At 39.0% G+C, this 21860-nt stretch overlaps 1 protein-coding gene across 5 annotated transcripts in view; it reads left to right on the top strand.

Moving 5' to 3' along the window:
• Nucleotides 1-2937: 2937 nt before the first annotated feature.
• Nucleotides 2938-21860, top strand: part of cnot2 (CCR4-NOT transcription complex, subunit 2) — a 113480-nt gene continuing 94557 nt past the window's right edge. Inside the window, exons 1-2 of one of the 5 annotated variants that reach the window (XM_052030654.1) lie at nucleotides 2980-3023; nucleotides 5666-5824. Coding sequence is in view for 1 of the 5 variants with exons in the window: in XM_052030652.1 (XP_051886612.1) it covers nucleotides 3019-3023; nucleotides 5666-5762 (102 nt within the window). In the remaining 4 variants the exon portion in view is untranslated. Of the gene's footprint in view, nucleotides 3024-5665; nucleotides 5825-21860 lie in introns of all 5 variants that reach the window. The other 4 variants (XM_052030652.1, XM_052030655.1, XM_052030653.1 and 1 more) reach the window with 4 other exon arrangements.

The following is a 21860-nucleotide window of genomic DNA, read 5'->3' as shown; positions in this document are numbered from 1 at the left end:
AGCCTGAAGTTTTCTCATTCAGAGCAAGTGGAAACCCAGTGAAACCGGCAGGAGGGCTCCTCGGCTACCCTTACTACACATTTGCTCACCTAACCAAGTATCTCCTACCCTACCAGTGGTAGAGTCTGCTGATCTTACATTGGCTGCATCAGCCATTTCAGAAGCCACAGAACTGAAGAGGCAGCAAGTCATCCTCAACTCAGAGAGCCTTTTTTCCAGTGATGGAATGTGGGCATTGTTGGCAGGCAAACATTGCCGATTCCTTTTGTTATAATTGGAGAATGTTGCAGGCAGAGCAAGTTCTGCCCAACCCAAACCGCCGCTTAGAAGGTAGCAGATTTTGGTGAACTGCTGCAAACCTCACTGTTAAGCCACTCCCACAATGGCAATAGCTAGGATGTTCCAGTGTATTCATTATGAGGAGAGACATTTTCTCCCAAGTTAGTCTACGTAAACCTCTTACACATTTGAATAACTCACTTAGGGTTTTCTCTAGGAGAATAATCCCAGTTCCTGCAATTTCTTAAATAATTTAAGTCTCATGTTCTTCGAAATATTCCTGTTTGCATATCAAAACTTTCACATCCTTCCTAAAGTGTGGTGCTCAGGTACTCCAGCCGAGGCTTAATCAATAATTTGTATGGCTCGGTATGGCAACTGCTCTGCCTGTGACCGCAAGAAACTGCAGAGTTGTGGACACAGCTCAGCATATCATGGAAACCAGTCTCTCCTCCGTGGATTCTGTCTATATTTCTTGCTGCCTTGGTAAAGCAGCCAGCATAACCAAAGACCCCCACCCACCCCAGACATTCTCTCTTCTCCCCTCTCCTAGCAGGCAGAAGATACAAAAGCCTGAAAGCATGTACCACCAGGCTCAAAGACAGCTTCTATCCTGCTGTTATAAGACTATTGAACAGTTCCCTAGTACGATAAGAGGGACTCTTGACCTCACAATCTACGTCGTTATGACCTTGCACCTTATGGTCTACCTGCAGTGCACTTCCTCTGTAACAGTAACAGTTTATTCTGCATTCTGTTGTTTTACCTTGTACTCCCTCAATGTACTGTGTAATGAATCGATCTGTATGAACGGTACGCAAGACAAATTTTTCACTGTACCTCGGTACATGTGACAATAATAAACCAATTTACCAATTTAAATATAAAATCTAATTTCCAGGGGTTTAGTTTTGAAAGGCCCTATTGTAAGGCTAACGTAAATTTACAATGTAACTCAAATATTAATATTTAGAAGGAACCAGATCTGAAAGTTGCAAATATGCACATAGGTACTGGTAAATGTAAATAGTTAAGGTAGCTGCAATAATCATAATGTCGTAATTTAGTCTTCATTTATGCATATTTTTATATAGACATATTATCAATCAATGCACATTAACAACAACATTCTTAGTGTTTATACAGTTCTGTGAAACTGACAGCTATAATAAAGTGTTGTGACCATTTGCCAGTAATTATATTCCTGGTCATGATTGGTCATCATGCAGTACAGATGAAGGGTCTTGACCCAAAAAGTCAACTGTCCGTTTCCCTCGACGGATGCTGCCTGACCCACCAAGTTCCTCTAGCAGCTCGATTTTGGCTCTTTAAGGTCAAAGTTTGTTTGCTAGCACTCTTGTGATGTACCTTGGGCTGTTTTACAGTGTTAACAATGTTTTCTGAGTGCTTTACAATACTATCAAGTTCAACAGATTATACTGAATGACACAAATCCCAATTATTCATTTATTTCAATAGACTATTTTGTAAATGCAGTTGATTGCTACAATATACATGTTCTGTTATATCTGTGCATAGCCATTATCATTACTTTGGTATCCATGTTATTTTCAAATAAATGCTAACAATCAATGTTGCCAAAAAATGAAATCTAACTGCTTCCAAAATAAATAGGAAGAGAAACTAAAATACATTATGAGCATTTTAAAGAATAAAATTGTAGCAGTACGTTGATGACATCATCAGAATGTTGAACATCACCCTAAACAATTTCTGACAAAAATCAAATTACCCCATATCCACCCTACTCTCATTTAATTTTTAAGCAAATTAAAGTTGGTTACATTTCAATATTAATGATCACACCAACGCCAATAAATTTTAGAGATTAACACCAACATATAGTTATGAAGTTGAACTAACCCTACAGATCCCTAAAAAAATTAAATTCTACCATTGCAACAAATAGCAATTCATTGCTGAATAGATATAATGTATTTTAGTAATCTTTTAAATATTAATTCAAACAACTGAAGAAAATCAATTTCATAGAACAGTACAGCACAATACAGGCCCTTCGGCCCACAATATTATGCCGACCTTTAAACCTCACCTAAGACTATCTAACCCCTTCCTCCCACATATCCCTTTATTTTAAATTCCTCCATATGCCTATCCAGCAATCTCTTGAATTTGACCAATGTCCCTGCCTCCAGCAGCGCCCCAGGCAGCGCATTCCATGCCCCAACCACTCTCTGGGTAAAAAAAAACCTCCCTCTGATATCTCCCTTGAACTTCCCACCCATTACTTTAAAGCTATGCCCGCTTGTATTCATCAAAAATAAACAACAGAAGACAGGTTTAAGCTCCTGTGTTGGAAGTTGGGTGATAATTGCATACATTTCCAATTGGGGGAGAAAGTTTGAGGCGAAGATTACAATAACTTTACCCAGTGTGGATTTATCAGTCCAGCTACTGCCGCTCCTCTGAACAGTGCAGTATGTAAGGGGTGCTGTCAAAAACAAAACCCTATGAGCAGAGAGAAAGCGGCACCGAAAGGAACGTTTTATAATGAATAAAAAACGTCAGTTTGGACAGCAGACACACGGAGACGGGTTCTGCCGGCTGCGGGAGACTGAGGGAGGTTTTTCCGCCGTCCGTTCCTCCTCGCTGCTTGTTTTCAGAGGAGGGAGGCCAAAGGTCATAGGGTAAAGGGCAGCACCCAGCATCCCCGGTGCAAATACACAGCCATCTTGGAGTTATTTTAGGAGATAATTCATGCGGTAAGTTTTAACGTTTTCTTTCTTCGTTTCTCGCCCGGAGGCCCCCCCGAGCCCCGTCCCCTGCGCGTCGGCGACAACTTTGCCGATGAAATGGTTGCCGGGCGCGGCGGAGGCGGCGGGGGCTGACGGTGTGGATGTTGGGACGGCTGCTGGCTATTTTTTTTGTCTGGGCTCTGACTGAGTCCTCCCTCTCTCCCTCTCTCTCTCTCTCCCTCTCTCTGGTCTAATCGAGTAACCAAATAATAAAAAAACACAGCAGGCCCAGCCTCAGCAGCGGAGGAGCTGGGGAGCTGAGTGAGATCTCGACCCTGCACACATTACACTGCACCTCGCACACTGGGCCTGCACCGACTTTCGCCCTCCTCGCACTTTATCTCCTCTTCAGGATGCATTTTCCACCAGCACAATCGTGTTATATGGCTGGCGTTTCCGCAGCCCTAACTACAAATTCCATTGGCTCTGTGCTGCAATCTCAGAAATCCTTCACTTCCTTGATTATGCCAGTTTCTGTCCCGTGTATGTGTATCTATATTAACAGTAAAATGGTGTTTATTATTTTTTGGATGCACTCGTAAGTTGCTGGTGGAAGTTGGATTCATTTTTTGATTCAAACATAGTTTTGTTTACGTTCACTACGTTGTAGAAAGTTCATCGGGTTCATTCGTGGCGATCTTCTCAAAATTATGTTCCATATCCAAGGGCAATGACATATTCCAAAAAAAGTAGCAGGAGATTTGGGTTTGTTTCAATGGCTAATATTTACAATCGCACGTCACAAACTCTGACTGCTTATGACGGAAAGTGCTGACATTTAGTGCTCCGTAAAACAGTTTTATTATACAAAATATTTTCTGCCATTGGAATTTTACTGTTTGTAATATTGCGGGGTATATTTAAATAAAGCTATTGATTAGCAATGAAAGAATATTACTTTCAGATTTTCATTTTGTCGTTTCTACAGCTTTCAGACTTGTGCAAAAACTTCTGTTTTTGAATTTAGGTAGACATTGATGCTTTGAGATATAATATTACCCTGTTTATGACGACATATTGAATGTATTTTGATCCTATAATAGTACTTGGCATAAATTCTTGGAATATGTTCATCTTATTTAAACAACTTAATTCACTTATAACAGCAATAATATGTGAAGAGTTACGGGTCCTAATTGAAACTTGATATTAACTTCACCAAGAGAAGCTATGAGAAAGTTAGTGTAAGGGTATTTGGTGTATAGAGTTCTTCATCTGTAACACTTCTGCTGCAAAATATAGTTCTCAAATATAGTGCTCCACTGTGTCACTAACTACTTAAAATATATAAAACTTAAGGATTTATTTACTTAATGGTTTTACTTTCACTCATTTTGTCAGTGCAAGGCAAGGGATGCTTGTTACTACAAAGGAGTTGTATATTATGTTATCTGAAAACCGTAATGTCAGTATTAGTGGGCATTTTCAGATTTGAGATTATGTCATTACCACTGCTTAGAGGATGCTTAACCATTTTTTGTGCATAATATTGCGAGATTGTTTTTCACTTGTGGAAGAATGCGTATGTGACTGATACTGTTTTATTTGGGATGTTATTATAAAATAATTAACATGGCCAAGGTTTTCTGATGCTGTCAGACTTTTTTAAAAATTAAAACTACTATGATATTCTTAGTTTTTTTTTCTCCCTCCAGAAAATGAAAGAGGTTGCTCAAAAGTAGTGTATAGTTGCTAATGGCTGATTGTATTGGCAGAAGAACTGCCACATAATTGAATTGTGGCTGCCACGAGGATTTCAGTAAAGCAACATATCGGTTTGTGACCATTTTGGATTTTGTTCATAGTAATTTGAAAGGCATTCAACATTAGACCTACATGTTTTGACCTTTACCTATTTCGATTTCATCTGGAGGGAACATTTTCAGATAGGCTATCTGGTGTTTGGATCTGCTCCACCATTAGACTATAATATATGTCCTATTATTGGCAGTTGCAATGATAATCAATTTTACGACATTGAATTAAGACTATAGCAACAAATTAAAACATTTTGGCTTGTGTATTTTTTCCTGCAGTGATATACCCAATTAGATCAATAGTTTAAAAAAATGATTCTGTTGTTATTTTACTTTGTACTACCTTGACGCACTGTGTAATGAATTGATCTGTATGAATGGTATGCAAGACAAGTTTTTCACTGTACCTTGTACATGTGACAATAATAAACCAGTTCCAATTCCAAAATCTAAGGAGCTTTGCATAATATTTTAGATATCAGAGAGGAAAAAACATTTATAGAATGACTAGCGAGCGAAATTTCTTTGAACCTTTAAGCCTTCTAAGTTTCTTATTGGAATCATTGAGCTAATGATTTTTTTTGAGAATAGGCTAAACAATCCCATTTATTCCTATTTCAATTGGTCAAAATGGTCGAAAAATTGACTTTTTTTCTCAATGACTTTGACTTTGCCTTTCCTTTTGTTATATTTAATGCAAAAGTTTGTTCATAATTTCATGTGCAGTGTGCTGAAATTAAAAAAAATAATCAATAGTTTTGATTGACTTCATAGTTGTAATTTGTGAAGATAATAACTGGTAAATAACTATGTTGTTCTTTTCACTGTGACACTTTCTTCTTTTTTTTAAAGTGAAGAATGGCATCTTCATCCTTATTCTTGCTCAAATATTGTAGACCAACCCACAGGCGTACGAGTCTTTCATGACTTCTTAAGACGTACTTTCATGGCAAGTGATTGACTTGGAGTAACTAGAATCTGAATTAACCAACTTCACCTCTCCTTGGAAAGGTTTGAATCAGAATTCATATGATGTTGCAGATGTAGTGACATACAGTATATGCATTTTTGTACGTTAAATTATCGGAAATGTATTTCTGTTCTACAGTTGGGTATAAGTGTTGTAAAACCATTTGTGCACTAGTCCAAAATATTGAATTGGAATTGCACATGGTGCCTTCCATTTTTATTCCCTTATTCAGTTGCTGATTCTGACCATAGAGATCAAAGAGTCATATTGAATAAAGAAAGCTTTTCAGTAATAATGTATTCCGTGTTAGAAAAATATTGGGTTTAAGTCTGTGTTCCCACCAAGTCAAAATCCCCTTGCTTGTACTATCGCGGGCCTCTGAACAAAGTGGGAAGTTTGTTCCATAAGCTGCAATCCTGCTTCATACACTACTTTTCTTTCTCTCAAATTAGATTACCTGCATTGTGGTTACAAGCTGTAGAATTTTTCATTCAAAAAACATTGAGAAAATTATATGTTGTGTGTAGAGATACTGTATTGCCATTTTAACTTTAGCACTTGGGTTGTTTAGGTGGTTTCAGTGTAGCAACCAATGAAAATAGGAAGGAAAGATCTGTGAGTGATATTAGTAGAAGCAGATTCTGTTTACTAGAAGTGGGATTTTGGAATCTCAGTTAATGTAGTAACTAACACTGAGCTAACTTAGGTGAGTTTAAAGAGAACCAATTCAGATTCTTGGTAGTGTTTGCAAATCTAGCCAAATTTAAGTGGTTTAATATTATACCTAGTCAACAAATTTGGCTACATTTGAAAATATGTCTTATTTAAGGATCTTAAACAGAGATATCATGTTTAATTTTATTGTCCTAGCTTTATATCAATTATTATGAACTTGAAGCTTTCTTGCATTTGTTTTTATAAATTTGGAAGAGCCAGTGATTGATTGTTCCAACTTCTTGTAATTTTTGTCCAATTTTAAAATGGTCTCTGCCTGACACCATGGTGGAAGCATTTTCACCACAGGGAATGTAACAGTTCAAGGAGAAAACAAATCATGAACACCTCTGGACAGCCATGGGTGGCCATAAAATGCAGCTTTGTCAGCTTTGATCTCATCAAAGGGACACTTTTTTTAAGCTGGGCACTATGTGATAGGCTTTTCAGTGCAATATGGGGTTAAGTGTAGTATAACTTTTTAAGTTGCTCTAAATGTTTGTTATTGTGTGGATTGGCTGTCTGCTGTTTAGAGCAAAATTTAGTAAATTATGGAGGTAGATTATGTGTTCTGTGGCCATTCCGTAATAAGCTAGAAAAGTGAAAGTTATTACTGTAGACCAGATAAAGACTACAATTTCTTTGTCATGCTGAAACATTTTCAAGAAAGCTTGGGGTCTTTCTTGAAAGTAACCTATTAAAGCTATATCACTTTTGTATTGAGAACGACACCAAAGTTTTATCAAAAGTTGATGACTTGAAACATTTTTATCTTTGCACCTGACATTTCAAAGCACTTCACATACAATAAAATACTTGGTGCATTATTATCAGGTAAACAAATGCACCAGCCATTTGCACACGCCAAAATTCCACAACTGGCAACAGACAGTTGATTTTTTTTTGCTGATGGGTGTTCAGAGAGACGTGTTGGCTAGAACAACATGTTTACTCTTTTATTTCTTAAACCAAATTTTGCACCTTTTGCATGGCCACATTTTTGTTGTTATTCTGCATCTGAGAAAAATACTCAATGCTTCTTCCAGCCATCAGACACATATTGTTCTCTTCGATTCTGGATTATACTGAAATCATGATTGCTGACATTACACAATGCACAAGACACACTCACAGAGAGCAAACTAAAACTTGTTTATTTGTGTAAAGGTTTAGAACATAAACTATTTTTTGTACTTTCATCATGCTCTTCCTTATGTGAGGTACAGTGGTATTTGCTTTTAGTAAAAATGCAATTGCTAACAATCTGATTACTACAAACTTTAAGCATGAATTCAGAAACTTAAAGTAATCATATAATCAGTTTACAACCCATGATCATATTACCCATTAAGACATTGATCCATTTCATACAAAGAACAGCTATTGGGTTTTGGATCTGTTCACAGAGCATTTATAGATTGTTTCACAGTGATGACTGTCAATTTAATATACTAAGAGGAAATGTTGAATGTTTCTTCCTGGCTTTCAGAAGTAACTAATGCACCAAAACAGTTTTATTTGAAATCTTCATCCTGGATGATATGTCTTTGGTCGGTTTTCTTAAGGAAATGCGAGGACTGTTGAATACTGCACTTGTCTTGCGATCTAAACAGGTGGTTCATCCAGCTGTTTGTTAAAGTCTAGTTATGATCCATACTGCTGATCTAACAATTTATTGCATATATATCTGATGACCTATGGAGAAAGAAAGTTCATAATTTGAAGCTTTGTTTGTGATGTGACTTTCATGCATACATCCTCTAATTAAAGTTTCAGTACAATATGTGCCAATATCCACATTCTGTTGATAGAATGTTTGCCTTCTCCCAATACGTCCTCTGTTGAAAATGGACATTTAATTTATCCTCCTGCTTCAGTCTGCAAATGTATTTAGCTCTCTGTTATTTTCATTTAAAATGAAGGGAAATTGGTGTTGTTTTATGTTGAATTCAAATTTATGTTAAAGAAAAACAATTAATATACATTCATGGCCCTTGATAGTTTTTGCTTGTTATTTTGTACCATCCCTGAGAGCTCAATTAAATCAATACTTATTTCCTTAGAAATTGTTATGACGTTCAATATTTCCTTTAAGTAAAGGAACAAATTGATTTCTGGACTGTTTGGATTATATCCTCTATCGGTAGATTAGGATCTTTAGTCTCCAGTATAATTCTCCAGTATAATAATAACCACTAGCAAGTGCTGAGCAGTTAGTCTAATTTGCCAACAATAATGGTTTGACGCCAGGGGCTTGCTAGTTTTAGGACCAGCAGCTTAGATGTAGTTTGTTCATTATTAAAAATAAAACATTCAGAGTCCTTCCATTTAAAAGTGCATCCACAATATACACTAGTTTGCACTCTTGTATAATAGTGTGATTATTTCATCGTTCATCAACATTAAAGTAATTAATGATAAAACAAGAATATCAATCTCTAAACTTTCAGAACTAAAATTAACTGTATTTCATGTATTTTTCATTTCAGACTAGGTAGGTTTGAAAGAATATGTGTTGGTTTTCCTTTGTATTGTCCACGAAAGCTGAGAGACTAAAGCAGAACCTAATGAATAGAGTGATAGAATTGTACAGCATGGAAACAAGCTCAGTCTAACTCATCCACACTGACCAGTGGGCACCCTCCCATATTAATCTAATCTCCTAGCACTTGGTCCATGGCCTATCATGCCTCAGTGATTCAAATGCTCATCAGTGTTCTCAACAACTCAGCTTCAACTATTCTTTCAGGCAATGCATCCCACTGAGTGAAGAATGCCCCCCTCAAATCCCTCCAAATCTTTTCCCCCTTACCCTTCATCTATGTCCTCTAGTTTTATCTGATTATGGAGAGAAATTTCCTGCATTCTACCCTGTCTGTACCCTTTATAATTTTATATACCGCAATCACTTCCCCTCTTAACCTCCTCCGCTCCAGGGAGAACAGACCTAGCTTCACCAGCGTCTCCTCATAACTGCTCCATCACAGGCAATGTTCTGGTGAATCTCCTCTGCAGCCTCACCAGCGGTATCCACGTCTTTCCTATAGCATGGTGAACAGAACTGCAAGTAGTATTTCAGGTGAGGTCTGACCAAGGTTTTATAAAATTGGAGCATAACTTCCCTAGTTCTTTATCCAATGCCCTGGCTAACGAAGGCCAGTATCCCATAATCCTTCCTAACCATGTTACCTACCTGTATTGCCACCTTCAAGGATCTATGGACTTGTACTCCAATGTCACTCTGTTTCCACAACACTCCCTAAGATCCCACCATTCATGGTGTTTGTCCTGGCCACATTAGTACTCCCAAAATGCATCACCTCACACTTGTCTGGATTGAACTTCATCTGCCATTTTTCTGCCCACTTCACCAACACATCGATATCTCTCTGCAGCCTAAGACTGCCTTCCACACTATCACCAATTCCACCAATCTTTTTGTCATCTGCGAACTTACTGATCATGCCTCCCACATCCACATCCAAGTCATTCATGTATATTACAGCCAGTCAGTGTCCTAGCACTAATCTTTGTGAGACATCACTAGTCACAGATATTCAATCAAAAAAACAGCCCTCTGACTCCAACTTCCAAGCCAAATTTGATCTGGTTTGCCAATTTGCCCTGGACTCCATGGGCCCTAACCTTTTGAACCAGTTTCCCATGTGGGACCTTGTCAAAGGCCTTACTAAAGTCCATGTAAATCACATCATATGCCTGCCCCCATCAATGCACTCTGTTAGTTCTTCAAAAAATTCAATCAAATTAGTCACAGATCTGTCCTAAATAAAGCCCTTGAATACATGCTCTTGGAACAGAGTTTTCTCTATGAAGAGAACATAAGAAGAGTATTACTTGATTTGCATAGTAGTTACTATATGAATGGTTAGAATAATAAAGTGTAATGAGTAAATTATACTGCTTAAGCTTTCTATGGAATTCTGTGTTGAAGTTTAATGTAAATAGAAAGTAATTTTTGTGCAGCACTCCTTACAGGGGATCTTCAACTTGTGTGTACAACACAAGCAGCTATGTATTGCCATAACCGACCTACTTTTTAAAAAAAAAGTCATTAATGTGCATACAGAATCTGAATCAGGAAATGTTGGTTAATTTCATATGAATTGGAAAGAAATAGAGAGAGTGAAAGCAATATGGGATTAAGACTGCAGTATGAGAGACAGAAAGCATGTAAAGTAAACATTTTCTGACTTGTTTTCCAAAACAATCAACGGCAATTAAACTTGGAATGAAAGAGACTCCAAAGATGAAAAAGTTCATTTTTAGTCACAAGATCACAAGACAAGGGAGCAGAAGTAGGCCATTCGTCCCATCGAGTCTGCTCCAAAGGAAAGGGGGAATAAGAAAAAAGAAATGAGAAATGGGGGGGGGGGGGGAGTCTGCTCCATGAGAAGAAAAAAATTACTCTTCTAACCCCAATTTCCGGCCTTATCCCCATATCCCTTGATACCTTGACTAATTAGATATCTATCTATCTCCTCCTTAAACACCTCCAATGATCTGGCCTCCACTGCTGTACGTGGCAAGGAATTCCATAAATTCACTACCCTCTGGCTAAAGAAATTTCTCCTCATCTCTGTTTTAAACCTGTACCCTCTAATTCTAAGATTGTGCCCTCTGGTCCTGGACTCACCCACCAAGGGAAACAGCTTGGCCACGTCTACTCAGTCCAGTCCTTCCAACATTTTAAATGTCTCTATGAGGTCCCCTCTCATTCTTCTGTACTCCAGTGAGTACAGTCCAAGAGCCGACAAACGCTCATCATACGTAAGCCCTTTCATACTGGGAATCATCCTCGTAGATCTCCTCTGAACCCTCTCCAACATCAGCACATCCTTCCTAAGATATGGTGCCCAAAACTATACACAGTATTCCAAATGAGGCCTCATTAGTGCCCCGTAGAGCCTCATCAACACTTCCTTACTTTTATACACTATACCTCTCGAAATGAATGCCAACATAGTATTCGCTTTCATTACCGCCGATCCGACCTGGTGGTTAACCTTTAGGGTATCCTGCACGAGTACCCCCAAGTCCCTTTGTACTTCTGTACTTTGAATTTTCTCCCCTTCTAGATAATAATCTGCCCGTAGTTCCGCTGTATAAGAAAGGTGGGAGGCAGCATAAAGGAAATTACAGACCTATTAGTCTGACATCAGTGGTGGGAAAGTTATTAGAATCAATCCTCAAGGATGAGGTTATGGAATACCTAGAGGTGCAAGGCAAGATAGGTCCAAGCCAGCATGGTTTCATGAAGGGAAGATCCTGCCTGACCAACCTATTGGAGTTTTTTGAGGAACTCTCAGGCAGGGTGGATAAGGGAGAGGCGGTAGATGTTGTGTATTTAGACTTTCAAAAGGCCTTCGACAAGGTGCCACACAAGAGACTGATTAATAAGATGAGAGGTCATGGAATTACAGGTAGGATAACAGAATGGGTGGAGCATTGGCTCGTTGGCAGAAAGCAAAGGGTGGGAATAAAAGGATCCTGTTCTGGTTGGCTACCGGTTACTAGTGTTCCGCAGGGGTCGGTGTTGGGGCCGCTTCTTTTTACTCTGTACATTAACGATTTGGATGATGGAGTAAATGGTTTTGTGGCTAAGTTTGCAGATGACACCAAGGTAGGAGGAGGAGTAGGGAGTATTGAGGAGACAGGAAGGTTGCAGAGAGACCTAGATAGTTTAGGAGAATGGGCAAGGAAATGGCAGATGAGATTCAATGTTGAGAAATGTGCAGTTCTACACTTTGGAAACAGAAATAAACGGGCAGATTATTATCCAGAAGGGGGTAAATTCAAAGTACAGAAGTACAAAGGGACTTGGGGGTACTCGTGCAGGATACCCTAAAGGTTAACCACCAGGTCGGATCGGCAGTAAGGAAAGCAAATGCTATGTTGGCATTCATTTCGAGAGGTATAGTGTATAAAAGTAAGGAAGTGTTGATGAGGCTCTACAGGGCACTTGTGAGGCCTCATTTGGAATACTGTGTACAGTTTTGGGCCCCAGGGAAGTTGTTTGACAGCAATTAAAATTTACCAAAGTGTTTAAACAAAAAATACATGCAGGACAATAAATATATTCCAACTCTTTTTTTATGTATTTCAATGCCCAGTAATGTGCCTTCTGAATGAGCTGGACTTTTTAGACAGCAATTTTCTGTCTTCTATGTTTAATTCCAGAATTATGGATGTTGAAAATTGCTCTTTGATTTTTACTTTAATTGTTAGAGGTGTTAGCCAGCCGTTACTTTGAGAGCAAAAGATGGCCCATTATGTCTAATGGTTGAAGAATATTGCAGGTTACATTCATAAATAAGTTATCTGTTGGAATACAAACATTTCAATCTAGTTACTATCAATGTGAAAAGCAGAGATTATTGGACATATAAGTCTACTCTTTATTTGAGTTATAGTTTTAGCTGATTCATGGTTATTACATAGTGAGCCTCTGGATTAGTTATGTTTAATTTTAATTACTGAATTTTCAGTATATTTTTAAAAATTTAATTAGTGTCCTTTTTTTACTTCAATGAAATTGTGTTATGTTCTTTTTATGTAAACATTTTAAAGTTTTCAGTTTTTGGACCTTTTTAAATGATGGAACGCGTTGACTAAAAATCTGTGCTCCTTTCTAGCACAGGAAGCTCTTTTAATACTGGAGAGCCAACTAAAGAATAGATTGTCAAACTGAAGTCCAAGAAACTCTCAGGGTTATCAGATTTCTGGTCATCAGTCATATTTATTTTTCTGTATTTGCAAACATAAGAGTTTATTATTTCTGTACTAATCAATATATATTTTACAGTGATTCCTTTTTCCTCTAGACAAACAGGAAATTTATGGTCTCCAAGAGGATGTCAGTTCTTGCCATAGATGCTCCATACAGAGATGTTGGGGTTGGCAGGAGAGGGTGGCAGCAGTGATAAAGAAATACTCCAAAGTAAATAATTAGTGACAATCCCACATTATCAATTCAACTACGTTTACATATTCCAATTGACAAAGTAATTATAAAAGGAACATTTGATTTCCATGATGGTTAACACAATCTTAGTTAACATTTGATAAAACAATTTTGCTGTGCTGTGTATATTTGGGTGTTTATGGTTTCTGGAGAAATTAATTTCATAACGTATGTGAAATTTTATTAATGAGCACCATTTAATTTCTTCTAGCAATTTGATTTTTGTTTTAATTTGTGGGTTGTCATCACCAATGACTCTGCATTTGGGTTGGTATTTAAATGTAGAAAAATTGATTCTTCTGTGGCATTAAAGGAAAAATATTGCTTAAAAAAGTTGACATCAAAAGCAGTGAATGGTGTCAATTTTAAAGCTGGAAAGGGATGTGGAGAAGCAGAGAGTATAGAACATAGGACAGTATAGCATGGAACAGGCCCTTCGGCCCACAAGTTTGTGCCGATCTAATGAAATTAGTAATCAAATGCCCAACTAAACTAATCCCTTCTGCCTACGTATCCATATCCTTACAATTCCCACACATTCATGTGCCTATCCAAGAGCCTCTTGAATGCCCCTATCCTATTTGCTGCCGCCGCCACAAGCACCCCAGGCAGTGTATTCCAGGCACCCACCACTCTCCCTGTAGAAAAACTTGCCCCGCACATCTCCTTTGAACTTACCCCCTCACCTTAAATGCATGTCCTCTGCTATTAGACATTTCAACCCTGGGAAAAAGACACTGGCTGTATCTATGCCTCTCTTAATCTTATAAACCTCTATCAGATCTCCCTTCAGCCTTCGCCGCTCTAGAGAAAATAGGCCAAGTTTGTTCAACCTCTCCTTATAGCACATACCCTCTAATCTAGGCAGCATTCTGGTAAACCTCTTCTGCACTCTCTCCAAAGCTTCCACATCCTTCCAATAATGGGGCAACCAGAACTGAATGCAATACTCCAGATGTGGCCTAACCAGAGTTTTATAAAGCTGCAGCATAACTAAGCCGGGTGTTTCGGAGTATTATGTCTAGGCTTTGAAAAGACAGTCTCCAATTGGGACTATGAGTTTGGAGTAAGGAATGGAGAATTTTAAAGACTGAAGTCTGGTAAGGGTTTTAAAAAAGAGAGGATCATGTGATGATTTAAATGTCAAGGTGATGATTTAAATGTCAAGGTGATGATTTAAAGTTGAGAGGTGGGAGCTCCTAAAGCCAGTGGTGATTGGGAAGGAAACAGACAAGTGAGCTTGGGATAAGCTGTAGCTTATGGAGGATAGCAGATTGAAGGCTGGCCATAAGAGCTTTGGATTAGCATGATAGTAGATGGTGGGAGCAGGGCTGAATCATGTCAGAGGTGGATGTTTTCTGGTGGAAAGGTGTATTGAGGTGTAAGCTCAGCACATGGTCAAATGGGATTCCTAGATAGTGACAATCTGGATCAGCTGCTGGAGTAGACAAGGAAAAACTTTGGCTACTGGAGAAGCATCAAGAAAGAACATTGCCAATAAAATGCAACTTTTTCTTTGGGGAACTGATGATGAGGAAGTGGACAGGCTCACACCTTAAATTATTTATGAAGAATCAATGGGCCAGATCTTGCTGGCAAATGCTTGTTATCTACTTTCACTGCTGTGGTTAGCTTGCGCCTGTGGTTAGCTTGCACCTGTGCTGATTTGATCTAGATATGGAGGGCTGTTCAAACAGCTTTTGATTTGGTGGTGCAACTTGAGCAATGGCAGGGCCTTCAGTGATGCACAGGTAAACCCCTGTCTCCAGAACTCAGAGGAAAGCTTGGATAGGGTAAGACTTTGCCCTGATGATGAAAGCTATAATGGAAAATGATTAAAAATAAAATAAGTAAAAATTGTTTTCATAATATCAAAATTTAGCAAAAAAATCTGCAAATACATATACATAATCATTAAATTAAACTAAAACATTTTTAAAAAAAATGAAATGTACCTTCCTACTTAATAAAAGAAAATACTGGAAGTATTTAGCAGATCAGGCAGCAACTATGGAGAGGCAAAACAAATTTTAAGTTGCAGCAAAGTAGAAAGAACAGAAGAGATAGGAGCAGAAGTAGGCCATCTGGCCCATCAAGCCTGCTCCGCTATTCAATGAGATAATGGGTGATCTGGCCATGGACTCAGCTCCAACTACCTGCCTTTTCCCATAACCCTTAATTCCCCTACTATGCAAAAATCTATATAACTGTTGTCTTAAATATATTTAATGAGGTAGCCTCTACTGCTTCCCTGGGCGGGGAATTCCACAGATTCACTGCTCTCTCAGAAAAGCAGTTCCTCCTCTCTTCCATCCTAAATCTATTCCCCCAAATCTTGAGGCTATGTCCCCTAGTTCTCTCATCTCCCTTACCAGTGGAAACAACTTTCCTGCCTCCTCCTTATTTATCCCTTTCATAATTTTATGTTTCTATAAGATCCCCTCTCATTCTTCTGAATTCTAGCAAGTATAGTCCCAGGTGATTCACTCTGTCCTCATAGGCTAACCTCCTCATCTCTAGAATCAACCTGGAGAACCTCCTCTGCACTGCCTCCAAAGCTGGTACATCTTTCCTCAAGTAAGGAGACTTATGCATGCAGTACTCCAGATGCAGCCTCACCGGTACCCTGTACAGTTGCAGCATAAACTCCCTGCTCTTAAATTCAATCCCTCCAGCAATGAAAGCCAACATTCCATTTGCCTTCTTGATAACCTGTTGCACCTGCAAACCAACCTTTAGTGAGTCATGCACAAGCACTCCCAAGTCCCTCTGCACAAGATAAGATCTTTATTAGTCACGTACATCAAAACACAGTGAAATACAACTTTTGCGTAGTGATTTTGGGGGGCAGCCCGCAAGTGTTGCCACGCTTCCGGCGCTGTAATCTTCCGCCATTTAAATAATAATCTAATCTTCTATTTTTCCTTACAAAGTGGATGACCTCACATTTACCAACATTCTACTCCATCTGCCAGACCCTTGCCCCACTCACTTAACCTATCTATGTCTCTCTGCAGTCTCTCCGTATCCTCCGCACAATTTGCTTTTCCACTCAATTTAGTGTCATCAGTAAACTAGATATGCTACACTCTGTCCCCTCTTCCAAATCGTTTAATGTATATTGTGAACAGTTGTGGGCCTAGCACTGACCCCTATGGCACCCCGCTCACAAATGATTGTCAACCAGAGAAGCACCCATTTATCCCAACCCTCTGCCTTCTATTGGTTAACCAATCCTCTATCCATGCTAATACATTACCCCCAACTCCATGCATCCTTACCTTATGCAGCACCTTATCGAACACCCTTCTGGAAATCCAAGTATACAACATCCACCTGTTCCCCTCTATCCACTGCGCTCGTTATATCCTCAAAGAACTCCAGTAAGTTTGTCAAACAGGACCTGCTCTTCTGAATCCATCCTGTGTCTGCCTGATGGAACCACTTCTCTATCCCAGATGTCCTCACTATTTCTTCCTTAATGATAGCTTCAATGTAATTTCCCGACTACAAACATTAAGCTAACTGGCCTGTAGTTACCTGCCTTTTGCCTACATCCTTTTTTAAACAGTGGTGTGACATTTGCTGTCTTCCACTCGGCCGGGACCTGCCTAGAGTCCAGAGTATTTTGGTAAATTATCACAAACGCCTCTACCATAACTTCTACCATTTCTTTCAGTACCCTGCAAGGCATTCCATCAGGGACTAGGGGACTTGTCTATTTTTAGGTCCATTTGTTTGCTCAGCACTACCCCTTTCGTGATAGCGATTGTATCGAGGTCCTCTCCTCCCATTGCATCCATAACATCTCTCTTTAGCATGTTAGACATGTCTGCCACCGTGAAGACCGACACAAAATAGTCGTTTAAAGCCTCGGCCATTTCTGCATTACCCAATATTAATTCCCCCTTCTCATCTTCCAAGGGACCTACATTCACTTTAGCCATCCTTTTCCACTTCATATAATTAAAACTTTTACTGTCTGTTTTTATATTTTGTGCTAATTTACTTTCATAATCTATCTTCCCTTTCCTTGTGTCTTGCTTAGTGGTTCTTTGTTGATTTTTAAAGTTTTTCCAATCTTCCAGTTTCCCACTACTCTTGGTGACTTTGTATGCATGAGCTTTTAGTTTGATGTCTTCTGTTAATTTCTTAGTTATCCAAGGATGCGGAGAGTCTGTCCTTTTGTTGAGAACAGTGAAAAATCTCTTTGAAAATCTTCCACTGTTCCTCAACTGTCCCACCATGTAGCCTGTGTTCCCAATCTACACTAGCCAACTTCTCCCTCATCCCGTTGTAGTCTCCCTTGTTTAGGCATAATACACTGGTTTTAGATCGAACTATTGCACCCTCCATTTGTATGAGAAATTCAGTCGTACTGTGATCACTCTCTCTAAGAGGATCCCTAACTACAAGATCATTCATTTTACCTGTCTCATTGCACAGGACCAGATCTAAGGTAGCATTTACCCTTGTAGGTTCAGTAACATGCTGTTCAAGAAAACTATCACGAATGCATTCTATGAAATCTTCCTCAAACTGCCTTGACCAACTTGATTTGCCCAATCTATGAGCAAGTTAAAGTTCCCCATGAGAATTGCCATTCCATTCTTACATACATCAGATATTTCTTGGTTTATTACCTGTGCCATTGTAATGTTATTATTTGGTGGCCTATAGACAACTCCCACCGGTGATTTTTTTTTTCCCCTTTACTATTTCTAATCTCTACCCAGATGAATTCAACATTCTGCTCCTTATATCGTCTCTCCCTATCGCCCTGATCTCATTCTTAATTAAGAGCACTACCCCACCTCGCTTACCTTCCTGCCTATCCTTCCATATTACCTGATACCCTTGGACATTTAATTCCCAATCATCTCCACCCTGCAATCACATTTCTGTAATGGCCACTAAATCATACCCCTTTGTACTGATTTGTACCACAAGTTCAATGACCTTGTTTCGAACACTACGGGCATTCAGTTAGTGTCCTTACACTCACTGTCCTTTTTAGAATCTAGTACTCTTTGTGTCCTTTGCATTTGACTTTTCTGTACTCTTACTTTTCTCTTTTCTAACTTTTGCTTTGGTTTCTCCATTGCTTCCCTCTGTCTTTCTGCATGGATTCTCATCCCCCTGCCATATTAGTTTAAACCCTCCCCAACAGCACTAGCAAACAATGCCCTTAGGACATCGACCCCAGTCCTGTCCACGTGTTGATTGTCTGGTTTGTACTGGTCCTACCTCCCCCGGAATCAGTTCCAGTGCCCCAGGAATCTGAAACCCTCCCTCCTGGACCACTGCTCAAGCCACATATTCATCCTAACTATTCTGCTACTCCTACTCTGACTAGCACATGGCACAGGTAGCAATCCTAAGATCTGGAGAGAGTAAAGGGAACATTTGTGATAGAGTGGAGATGAAGAGAAATTGAATTACTGAAATGGCATTGGTGATGCTTGAAAAAGGTTGGTGACAGCAGATCTGCATGTAGGAGATGAATGAGATCAGAAGGTAGAGGGGAAAAGGCAAAAGAAAATGCTGGAATTGTCAGAGCTGAACCCAGAGCCAGAGATGTTTGTTAAGTCTGTTTCTCTCTCTTGACATGCTGAGTATTTCCAGCATTTTCTGTTTTTATTTCAGATTTCCCTTGTCTGCACTTTTTAGCTTTTCGTTTTTTTTTATTTTCATATCCACAGCATCACAATCCATGTTGAAATTAATGAGGCCAAGTCTAATCTGGCACAGGATCTGGGAACTAATTTCTTCAGTTTAAGAGCTGGGCACTCAGCAAAACTGAGCTCCGCTGCTGGACTCCATGCAGAATCCAGAGAGGGAAAAAACTGACTGATATGTTGTTCCAATCTTTAAGTAATTTCATGGCTTCCATGTTTGACAAGGCATCCATGGAATTCCCAGACTTCTTCTAGCTAAATGGATAAATATTAGCCTTTCCATTTGGGACCACTGCCATTCACCAGTAAATCTCGGCTATCATTAGTTTTAACTTGGTTTTATTTCATTTTCGAGCCTGTTGACTAAAAGGCTTTGGTTGTTAAAGAGCTCCTATTCATTTTTACATTATACAGATTACATAATGTGAAAATGAACTGCCTAATCTGTGGTCCATTGAGTTTAGGGCAGAGACACTAACTTCATGGAATTTGCTCATGTAGTCTCATTTGTTGATTATTTTTTCTAGACTTTTACATCCAGAACATGTTTATATGTAAATTGAGAAGGGTGCAACATTCCTTAGGAAAAATAAAACCTTTATTTTGAAGTGTTTTTTGAAATCTGTAGGAATTCAGTAGTGATTTAAAATTCACGTTTTAATCTTTTTTTCCTCCACGTAAAGTTAAACGTTAGGTTAAAGTGGTTTCATTAAGATGTGTAGATCTATTGGATTTTGTCATTGGAGTCATTACTGTTGTGGAAAATATATTTGATAGTCAGATTGACATTATATTTGATTTGATGCATGGAATAAAGTTCCTGTTGGAGTGTAATCAGAATTTTATTTTTTCAAATTGGTTACTGAAAATAGAGCTAGTAGGGTCACTGCCTTCACAGTACCAGAGACCCAGGTTTGATCTTGACCTCAGGCACTCTCTGTGTGGAATTTGCACATCCTCCTTTTGACCATGTGGGTGCCCTTCAGGTCTTCCAATTCCCACCCACGTCCCCAAGATGTGAGAGTTGTTAGGTTAATTGGCCACTGTATATTGCCCCTAGTGCGATGGATGAGTGGTAGAATCTGAGGAGAGCAGATGAGAATGTAGGGAGAGTAAAATCGGGATTGATGTAGGATTAGTGTAAATGGGTGGTTGATGGTTGGTGTACTCAGTGGGCTGAAGGGCCTATTTCTGTACTGTATGTCATTACCTAGCTAATGTATCTATTCTTAGTAGCTTTGTATGTTAATTTCATAGCATTATTGCATTTGAAACACAATTCTATGGCTTCAAATTTCACTTTAGGTTTAGGCTGAGACTGCAGAATGGTACTGAACGAGTACTACAGCATTGGAAAATGCATGAAAGTGAGACCTTATGTTTTGTTCAGCTGGACATTGAAAGTCTTATTTTTTTGAAGAAGAAGTAGATTATCCTCCAATGTGCTGGTCAATGTTTCTTTAACTATATCAAAAGCACAGCCACAGGCTGTCTGGCAACAGTCTGAAACTGATTCTGACTAGTTGCAATGTTGGTATCATACTTGGCACCAAGATGAATGTTAAGCCACATACATCTCCTCCCCAGCTTACAAATGCCTGACCTATATACAGCCCATACATATGTTCAAGCATTTGGGAGACTGGAGGTATGGATTTGTCGTCTGCTGCGAGGCTTACGAATAGTTCACAAGAACCCCTGCTGTAACGTGAGGACAACCTGTAATCTATGACGTTGCTAAGAATGTCGATTTCTGCTAACTCTGTTACATTGTTTTACTAACTTCACCTCAGCTTATTCCCTGCTGAAACTGTCATCAATGTCTTTTTTTTCTTTAGCCACTATCCTAGCACATGAACAACCTTTCTCTACCTGCTGTCCATACACCTGAGGTCATGCTGCCATGGACCAACTTGTGTCAAATTGCATTTGCCTATCACTTAGTGTCTTAATATTACAGGTCTCATTTCCTATTTTCAGATTCTTCTACTGAATTGTCCCTGCTCCTGTTACATCTTTCAACCATATAACTCTTGAGATATCTGCACTTCTATGATTCTGGTCTTTTGACCATTGCTGAATTTAATCACTTCTCTTCTGATGGCTGTGTCTCCAACTGTCAAAGCCTTAATTCCAGAATTCCTTCCCTAAATTTCTATGCCCCTTGCTTTTCTTTCTTTCTGTGGGATGCCCCTTTCAACTGGCCTCTTTGACCTAATTTTTTATAATCTGTTCTACAAAATGCACAATGGCAATTTGCCAAGGCTTTTTGTATAGCACCTGTTATCTGTGACCTTTGTCACTTAGAAGGTCAAAGGGAGTAGGCATGTGGCACTATCATGGTCAATATGTTCATTATATATTTAAGCTCTGTGGTTCCCTACCCAACAGCACTGTGAGAGTGCCATCCACAGATGGACTGCAGTAGTTAAAGGTGCTATATAAATGGAGGTTGAAGAAACAAACAGACACATACTGTATGTTACTGGACTGTTGCTGGCTTTTATTTTCTTTTATTGACCATGTATAATAATGGGGCATCAGTCATAAGGTGTATTTCAGAAATAGCCCATGCCCTTGTTCCACTTAAAGAAGTCTTTAAGAAATGAGCACGAGTCCATTCATAGAATAATAGTTTGTTCAGTTCATCACTAATACTGAGTTTGCGTTAACATGGTTATGTAAGATGAATTTGACCAAATG

This window comes from Pristis pectinata, chromosome 15 (genome assembly GCF_009764475.1).
Source record: "Pristis pectinata isolate sPriPec2 chromosome 15, sPriPec2.1.pri, whole genome shotgun sequence".
Classification (NCBI taxonomy): Eukaryota; Metazoa; Chordata; class Chondrichthyes; order Rhinopristiformes; family Pristidae; genus Pristis; species Pristis pectinata.
Note: the sequence above shows the minus strand (reverse complement) of the source record. Positions and strands in the feature narration are given on the sequence as shown.